Consider the following 9,244-nt stretch of genomic DNA (forward strand, 5'->3'; position numbering starts at 1 on the left):
GTATTCATTTTTTTATTGTTTTCACAGTTTTGTTTGATTTTTTTCAGCATTCCGGTATAAACTTTGTTAAAAACAAAGTTGTATCCAAAATAAACGCCACATTACGCCCATCGCCCGAGTCTGTGTCCGTGCGCGTCGGGTGTTTCGCACCCTCCGCTAGGAATAGTGAGAGTGGTTAGCCATACAAGAACATTACCATGAAAAATTCCTTCCTTATAGAGTGCTTCCATTTCTTTTCACTTTCCATGTGGGATGGAGTTTTCTTTATTCCTTAACATGATATCTCTTGTTCCCTTTTATCTCATTTGTTCCCATTACTTATCTTAAGAATATTTTTAGTCCTTTAACTTTATAAAATTGTCAAATTTGGACCGAAATTTTATGGGTGTTACATAAGCGACTCTTGGGATGGCTAAGGAGACGACTCTCTCATGCAACCTTCAATATCTTGAACAATAGTTCAATCGTCGCATTTTACCGTATGAGGTACTTGGATGAACCGAATCGATTCCGATCAAACAATATCTGTACCAACGTAGATATTATCAGAACCGGTATTCATTTTTTTATTGTTTTCGCAGTTTTGTTTGATTTTTTTCAGCATTCCGGTATAAACTTTGTTAAAAACAAAGTTGTATCGAAAATAGAGTTTTTTTGTTTTTTTTGTATCGTAACTTATATGAGTGCCGGTGTAGCAGTATCATGACGAACCAAACCGGTTCTGACCTTAGAACATCGGTACTGAAATTGGTATTATTGAAACCAATCAATACTCTTTTTATGGTTTATAATCGATGTAAAACACGTATCGATATTTTTGTTATGCCTACAACAACTGTATTTTTTGAGTTTTCTATCTTATTGTTATAACAAGTGCTAGTGTCTTAAACCAAATTTTCAACGCATCGTGTAGAAGAATCTTACTTGCTATTTTGAGAATGAAAAAAACTTCTTACTAGTTGATTTACATGGTAAATACCAAATTAATAATATGTTGACGAAAGTGTACAACTATTAATACATTATATAAAATAATTTTCAGTGAATACAAAGTACATAATATATATATTTAAAATGTGTGTGTCACTATCAGGTAGCTAAAATAATTGTGGGACATAAATATCTCAAATCTCATATCCAAAAAACCAACAAAATGATGCCTTTTAAGATTCTTATCATCCCTTATTTTACTATTTAATTCCTTCTAATTTTGACTGTTAATTTCTAAATTATATCTCGTATTTTATTACAAATAATGCTAAGATATTTATATTGGCTATCAATATACTAAATATAAAAAAGAAAATATATCAAATAGACTATATAATAATGAGTTTTATTAATTATATTATTTTATAATTATTTTATTACAAATAAAGCTAAGATATTCATATTGGCTATCAATATACCAATTATAAAAAAGAAAATATATCAAATATGAGAAAACGTTATACGAACGTTTACGAGCCAGGAATCTAATTGCAAATCGATACGTAACTCGTGTTCAATACATTAAAGGATGATTACATAAATATGAGGATGAATACATTAGGTGAGGAGAGAATCCGGCAGCATAACGTTACAGGGGATAAATATGGCACGGATCTCTATGCAATAACACTATGGAAGGCCTATTTATAGGCTGGCCTCATTCGTTACACTGTAGTAACGAATGAGCCTTCTCATTCGTTAACATTTCTAACGAATAAGTATTCCCGTTGCCCCATTCGCTAAACACCCTTAGCGAATGGGTATACCTTAACTAATGAGTTTTCATTCGTTACACTATAGTAACGAATGGGCTCTTACATTAACGAATAGCCTAGTCCTTAACGAATGAGGCCTCATTAGCTAAACATGCTTAGCGAATGAGCCTTTATACATTAACATAAAGACTAAACTACCCCTAGCCTATTTAAACAGCTACGGACACCAAATCCGTGCACTTACAGACTCCCCATTTTCCGTAGCTGACGAATGCTTTCCAATACTTTAGCATCCAATACTTTAGTCTTCAATACGTTAGCGTCGAATACTTTAGCGACGAATACGTTAAAGTTGAATACTTTAAGCGTTAATACTTTAACTGCATATCATCAGCCGTACAGCCAACCTCCCCCTTGGTTGATGATTCTCGGGCTTGTGCAAACAGACAAAATATAACTCTTTGTAAGCAAACCAACAACTTGTAGCGACTCGTATCAGATCTCCCCTTCAAATAAGCATGTCCAGGTGATCATTTCGATCATCCAACTGGCATATGACATGGTTCGATCAAACGAATCAATTAGCAGCAAGTCATCGGCTATCTATCGCACCGGTAAAGTACAAATGTCTTTACATTTGACCTCGTCACCATCTTCATGAACAACACGATCACTCAACATCTTTCACTTAAGTCTTCACTCTCTCGATAACGTCTATCCCAAAATATAACTCTATGAAGCTCTTCGGCAACCAATACGCTTGGATGCACTAATGCTTTGGGCATATGATTCAGAGTTCCAACCTTCGTTAATCAATCCCGAACGATCATATTCTTCAATCAGATGACAAGACTCGTATATTCCTCAATCAGATCAACCCATTCAAGAATTTTCCCCTTCAACAAAAGCAATCCGCCGAATACTCGTAGCCAACATTGTCAGGATCAAAGTCCCTCAGAAAGAAGTAAACGGACAGACACTCGTATCCCACATAGTCAGGTTTCAATCTTGAACAAATCAATCCACAATCGAAGAACAAACACAGTCTTGAACTCGGTCAAACATAGCTTTGCAAACATGAATTACCACCCGAATTGCAGTAATTTTTCAAGAAATCCTTGCGAAGGTAGGAAGATAACGATCGAATAAGCTCTTTGAAAGTTTTTATCTCCCCTTTTTTTTGACAAATTATGCAAGGTCTTGAACAATTCTTAGAAAATCTTCAAGAAAGTTCTCGTTAACTTAATCGGTTACTCCCCCTCGGCCCCTTGATATGCGTGAAAAGTCGGCCGGAAAATATATCACCAAAATTTGCCAGAAGAGTATCCCGCACATTTAAAATATCCCCCGAAAAATTTCGTTTAAGAAAATTTTCCGAAAATACTTTTTTTTACCCTTTATTCGTTTGAACAGTTGACGAATGAGATTTAATACTTTAAGATCAACAAATGACACTCCTCATTCGTTACCCTTGAACGAATGAATCACATTCGTTATAAATAACCAAGGCTTCCTCATTCGTTAAATCTTGAATGAATAGGAACACATTCGTTATGGAACTGACGGATGTCAGAAAAAAAATAACGAATGAGTATTGATAGCGAATGAATCCATTTCCGTAGCGAATAAGCACATAACTAATGAAGGTTACATTCGTTAAACCCTTTAACGAATGAGTTTAAATTAACGAATGAGACGTTATAGCGGTTACTGTAGCCGGAAAACCGTATTTCTCCGGAAAAAACAGTTACAGTCGCCGGAAAAACGCTAATCTTCATCGGAAAACTCAAATCTTCATCATATCTTCAAATTATCACTCCAGATCTTCAATGAAGGCTCGGAAATACATTATAAACTTGATGAAATCATCAATTTCATCACAAATTAACTTAAACAATGTTAATTATAAACTGCAACTTCAAAGCTTTTTCCATGGTTAACCATGTTAGATTCATGACTACACCTTAATCAACCTTCAAAATACATTACATAGACTCGGAATCACATCATGAACACGAAACTATCATCAATTTCAACATTCATTCCCGAATCGATCAAAAATCTGATCAAACAGATGATGAACACGATAAACACGAAATTATACGTATCACGAGCAACTTCCGGCTCTGAGACCAGTTGAGAAAACGTTATACGAACGTTTACGAGCCAGGAATCCAATCGTAAATCGATATGTAACTCGTGTTCAATATATTAAAGGATGATTACATTAATATGAGGATGAATACATTATGTGAGGAGAGAATCCGACTGCATAACGTTACAGGGGATAAATATGGTACAGATCTCTATGCAATAACACTATGGAAGGCCTATTTATAGGCTGGTCTCATTCGTTACACTGTAGTAACGAATGAGCCTTCTCATTCGTTAACATTCCTAACGAATAAGTATTTCCATTGCCCCATTCGCTAAACATCCTTAGCGAATGGGTATACCTTAACTAATGAGTCTCCGTTCGTTACACTGTAGTAACGAATGGGCTCTTACATTAACGAATAGCCTAGTCCTTAACGAATGAGGCCTCATTCGCTAAACATGCTTAGCGAATGAGCCTTTATACATTAACATAAAGACTAAAATACCCCAAGTCTATTCGAACAGCTGCGGACATCAAATCCGTGCACTTACAAAATATAATAATGAGTTTTATTAATTATATTATTTCTGCGAAAACCGTTTTAACAATTAACTGCGAAAGTTTATGTAAAAAACATTTACTTATTTTTTAATAACTCAAAAACGAAAGAGATTGATATTGTAATTGTCATTGATATTGAAGAATACAACGTCATATATAAATATAATTGTTGCCTAACAAAGCAATCATAAGTAAGGTAACTATATCAATAAAACTAGGTAGAATATATTTTGTATCTTCTAAAAATATTGGTATCTTGGATATCTTCGCTTAATATTCCCCTCAGTTTAACGGGAGTATGAACGGACGTTTAAAATGGAGCGAAAGGATTCAAATAATTGCCATGGTAGACCCTTCGTAAAAATATCAGCGTATTGAAAGTTAGATGGCACATGGAGGACCCGAACATGTCCAATCCGAACTTTCTCTCGGACAAAATGGATATCCATTTCGATATGTTTGGTTCGCTGATATTGAACCGGATTACCCGAAAGATACACAGCGGATATGTTGTCACAATAAATAATCGTAGCCTTGTGAACCGGAACATGCAGCTCAAGAAGCAAGTTGCGAATCCAAGTAGCCTCAGCCACTGCATTGGCGACCCCCCAATACTCAGCTTCAGCACTCGACCGCGACATCGTTGGTTGCCGCTTGGATGACTAAGAGACCAGGTTGTCACCAAGAAAAATACAGTAGCCCGATGTGGAGCGGTGGGTATCCGGGCAGCCGCCCCAATCCGCGTCAAAGTATGCTGTGAGAGCGTGAGTAGATGAAGCCGAAATACAAATACCGAGATCAATAGTACCGTGAATGTATCTCAATAGACGTTTCAAGAACGCAAGATGCGAGTCTCGTGGGGCGTGCATGAACAGGCAGAGCTGTTGTACCACGTAAGAAATATCCAGATGTGTGAAGTGAGATACTATAGAGTACCGACTAAGCTACGATAAAATAACCCATCCGATAGAAGTTCCCCCTCAGTAGCACTGAGTTTAAAGCTCGTGTTGACCGGAGTGTGTCATGGTTTGCATGTCATCATCGATGCACGATGTAAAATATCCCGTGCGTATTGAGACTGTGACAAAATAGATCCCGATTATCTCGTGTAACTGAAATACCGAGAAAGTGATGGAGCGGCCCTAAATCTGACATGGAAAACTCTCCACATAATCTTGCAATAATACGATTACGGAGTGTGTTATTTGAAGAGGTAAGAACAATGTCATCGACATATAGTAACAGGTAGGCCATTTGGTCTCCGTTGTGATAGATAAATAACGACGTGTCACATGCACTATTCCGAAATCCTAATGATAACAAAAATAAGGAAAACTGGTTATACCACGCCCGAGGTGCCTGCTTTAACCCATATAGACACTTATTTAGCTTACACTCGTGGTTTGGGAAATTCGGATTAACGAATCCGGGGGGGCTGTTGAACAATCACGATTTCCTCTAAACGTCCATGTAAAAAGGCGTTTTTAACGTCTAACTGATGTATAGGCCAGTCTCATGAGACTGCTAAAGAGAGAACCGTACGAACGGTGGCCAGTTTGACCACTGGGCTAAAAGTCTCGGTACAATCAACTCCAACCGTTTAAGATTTGCCATTACAAACCAATCGAGCTTTATATCTATCCAACGATCCATCAACTTTAAATTTATGCCGAAATAGCCACATGGATCGAATAAATGGGCTGTTCGGCGGTTGGGGAACCAAATCCCATGTGTGATTATCCTGCAAAGCACTAAATTCATCGTTCATGGCCCGCAACCAGTTAGGATCTGTTAAGGCCTTCAGGTAAGATGTGGGGACAGGTGATATGGTAGTGGTGGCAGCAAGATTATATTTAGGATTTGGTTTTATAATTCCGGCTTTAGCACGTGTGTTCATGGGGTGATATTAGGCTAGTGTATAGGATGGTGTGGGGTGTTGGGGTTGGATGTGGTGGGTGTCGTAGGAGTGGGAGGGGGATCAGAGTGAGGATTATAGTTAGTTGGTGGTGGGGAGGGTGGTGTGTTTACTGGGTCGAGCGAGGGTTGGTCATCAATTATTTGAGGTTGAATATGGGCCGAGGTTTGGTTAGGTGGTGACTGTGGGATTTGGAATATTGGGTGTGCAGTGGGGTTTGGGTCGTCTAGGAAGGAGTAGGTTGTTTGAGGGGGCGTGATTGAGGTAAATGGGAAATACTGTTTGTTAAATTTGACATGTCGAGAGACGTGGACACGACCAGTAGCTGGATCGTAGCAACGGTAGCCACGAAAATCAGGTGGGTAGCCTAGGAATATACAATGAGCTGATATAGGGGAAAGTTTGTTGGGTTGGGTAGCGGACAAATTTGGGTAGCATTCGCAACCAAAAACACGTAAGTGATCGTAAGACGGGTGTCGATGGTATAGAGCAAAAGCTGGGGTTTGAAAGTGAAGGTGTTTGGTTGGAAGAATGTCATGTAGGTAGGCTGCAGTGTGAAGGGTTTCCACCCAAAAGGGAGATGGAAGCCGGGCATGAATGAGGAGGGTACGAATTATGTCATTTACACGGCGGATCCTGCGTTCAGGATGACCGTTTTGTTGCAAAGTTTGTGGACAAGAAAAACAAAAAAGAAGACCTGTAGTTTGGGCAAAGGATTTGAAGTTATGGTTGTCGAACTCTCCACCTAGATCACATTGGAATATTTTAATGACAGTGTTGAATTGGGTTTGTATAAGTTTGTGAAATTTGACAAATGTGGGAAAGGTTTCGGACTTAAATTTTAACGGATATATCCAAATATAATTCGTGTAATTATCTATTAAAACCATGTAGTATTTATTGCCGGAATTACTAGGCACGGGTGATGTCCACAAGTCACAGTGTATGATGTCAAATGGTTTAAATGTGACCGAAAGTGATTCAGTAAAAGGTAAACGTTTACTATTAGAAATATGGCAAGATGAACAAAATAGAGAATCAACTGTCTTGTTACATAATTGAAAAAATGACTTAAATAATCTAGCACAGTCGAGTTGGGGTGACCGAGGCGATCATGCCATGGAACAGTTGATGTGAAAGACAGCAAAGTAAATGCAGGTGGAGTGAACGGGTATAGATCACCGGAGCTATTGTGACAGGAAAGGAGGTGTCCATCCTTGAGGTCCTTCAAAGAAGAACCAAAAGGGTCAAATTCAACAGAGACCCGATTATCAATGGTAAATTTACAAACAGAAAGTAAATCTTTTATGACTTGAGATGAGAAAATTATTTGGTTCAATTGGTAGGTTTTGTTTGGAAGGGTGTAGTAACCATTACCGGATCCATTAATTTTCAAACGTTGGCCATTTCCGACAAATATAGTGTTAGAGGATAATGACAAAGGAGAATTGATTTTACCTACGTCCGAAGTATTGTGGGAGGATGCTGCTGTGTCCATGTACCAATAGGGGTCCAGCACGTTTAGATGCATGTTATTGAGAGCTGTACCGATATCACTTAGGCTGAGCGCATTAAGATTAGGTGGACTGAATCCAGGAGGTGGGCACTGAGCTGAAGCCATATGGGCTTGATGTTGGGGAGTAAAGGGGGCTGATGGGTAGGGTGTTGGTGGAGGAGTCCACTGTTGTTGAACTGGATGAGAAAATTGGGCTTGGTTAGAACTCCCAAAACCTGATTGTCTAGTAGGAGTCCCTAGATACCCATATTGATGTTGCCCCCACATTGGTCTGAAGCTTGAAAACCTACCACTGTTGCCTCTTCCTCTGTTTCGACCGCCACCGCCGCGCCATCGCTGTCTACGCCCCCTACCCCTGTAATTGGGGTCAAAGTTATTACCCTTGTAGTTTGATTGAGGGGGCGGCTGGTTGGAATTGTTGGTCTGTCCATCAGCAGACGACTTTGTGGCAACCAAAAGTGAGTCACGGTTTGCCGTCGCTGGTTGTGTTGGTCGTGCGGCCTGGCGTTGTTGCTCTTTCTGAACCATTTGTCGAGCTTCGTCCCACTTAGGGCAACCGTTGTTTATGATAGTTCCAATTGTATCAAGTTCGATTGGTAGCCCACGAACCATCTGCATAACCAATCGAGACCCACTAACAGGTTGTCCCAAATCATCAAGTTGCCTAGCAATTTCTTTCAGTTTCTTGCAGTAGTCATCAAGATTACCAAAACATGATCATTAGGGTTGTATTGGTGAATTCATGCTCAAGAGTGGCAGCCCGTGATTGTTTGTTACACATAAAAATCTCTTGGATTTTGGTCCATGCTTGAAGCGCGGTATCTTCATCTGCAAGTATACGGGACTGGATGTCTTCCGACACCGTACCGTAAATCCATTGGAGAACAAGAGCGTCAATTTCCGACCACTGGGCGAAAGACAAGTCGTCGGCATCAGGTTTAGGGATTCCATTGATGTGGTCAAGAACTTTGTATGCTCTTACGTGGAGTTTGAATAGTTTTACCCATGACGAGTAGGTAAACGATTTGCCATCAAGGGTACGTATTTTGTGTTGGATGTTTGTGACGGTATAGGCATGGTGGAGGGCAGGCTTGGATTCACCGGTAACTGATTTATCATTGCCGGCCATGGAGATGTGTGGATCGAAAAAGAAAGAGAAGGTGTTTCGAACCAAAGCTCTGGTACTATGAAAGAGATTGATACTTTAATTGTCATTGGTATTGAAGAATACAACGTCATATATAAATACAGTTGTGCCTAACAAAGCAATCATAAGTAAGGCAACTATATCAATAAAACTAGGTAGAATATATTTTGTATCTTCTAATAATATTGGGTATCTTGGATATCTTCGGTTAATACAAAATTCGTGTTTATTTGAGTCAGGTTTCACCGTACAAAATACTCTTAGGTAAAAAGCTACACTTTTACTATAATTATAAATGCTT

At 39.0% G+C, this 9,244-nt stretch overlaps 1 protein-coding gene across 1 annotated transcript; it reads right to left on the reverse strand.

Annotated features, from left to right (window-relative positions):
- Positions 1 to 5,027: 5,027 nt before the first annotated feature.
- On the reverse strand, positions 5,028 to 8,925 carry LOC143633024 (uncharacterized). The gene is made up of 3 exons (XM_077101403.1): positions 8,504 to 8,925; positions 7,368 to 8,460; positions 5,028 to 5,246 (listed from the first exon to the last, which is right to left on the reverse strand). Exons 1-3 carry the CDS (start codon positions 8,923 to 8,925, stop codon positions 5,028 to 5,030), a joined length of 1,734 nt encoding a protein of 577 aa, XP_076957518.1.
- Positions 8,926 to 9,244: the final 319 nt, after the last annotated feature.

This window comes from Bidens hawaiensis, unplaced genomic scaffold, assembly GCF_021521415.1.
Source record: "Bidens hawaiensis isolate Kalapana, Puna unplaced genomic scaffold, B.hawaiensis_p1.1 tig00006604_1, whole genome shotgun sequence".
In the NCBI taxonomy this organism is placed as follows: Eukaryota; Viridiplantae; Streptophyta; class Magnoliopsida; order Asterales; family Asteraceae; genus Bidens; species Bidens hawaiensis.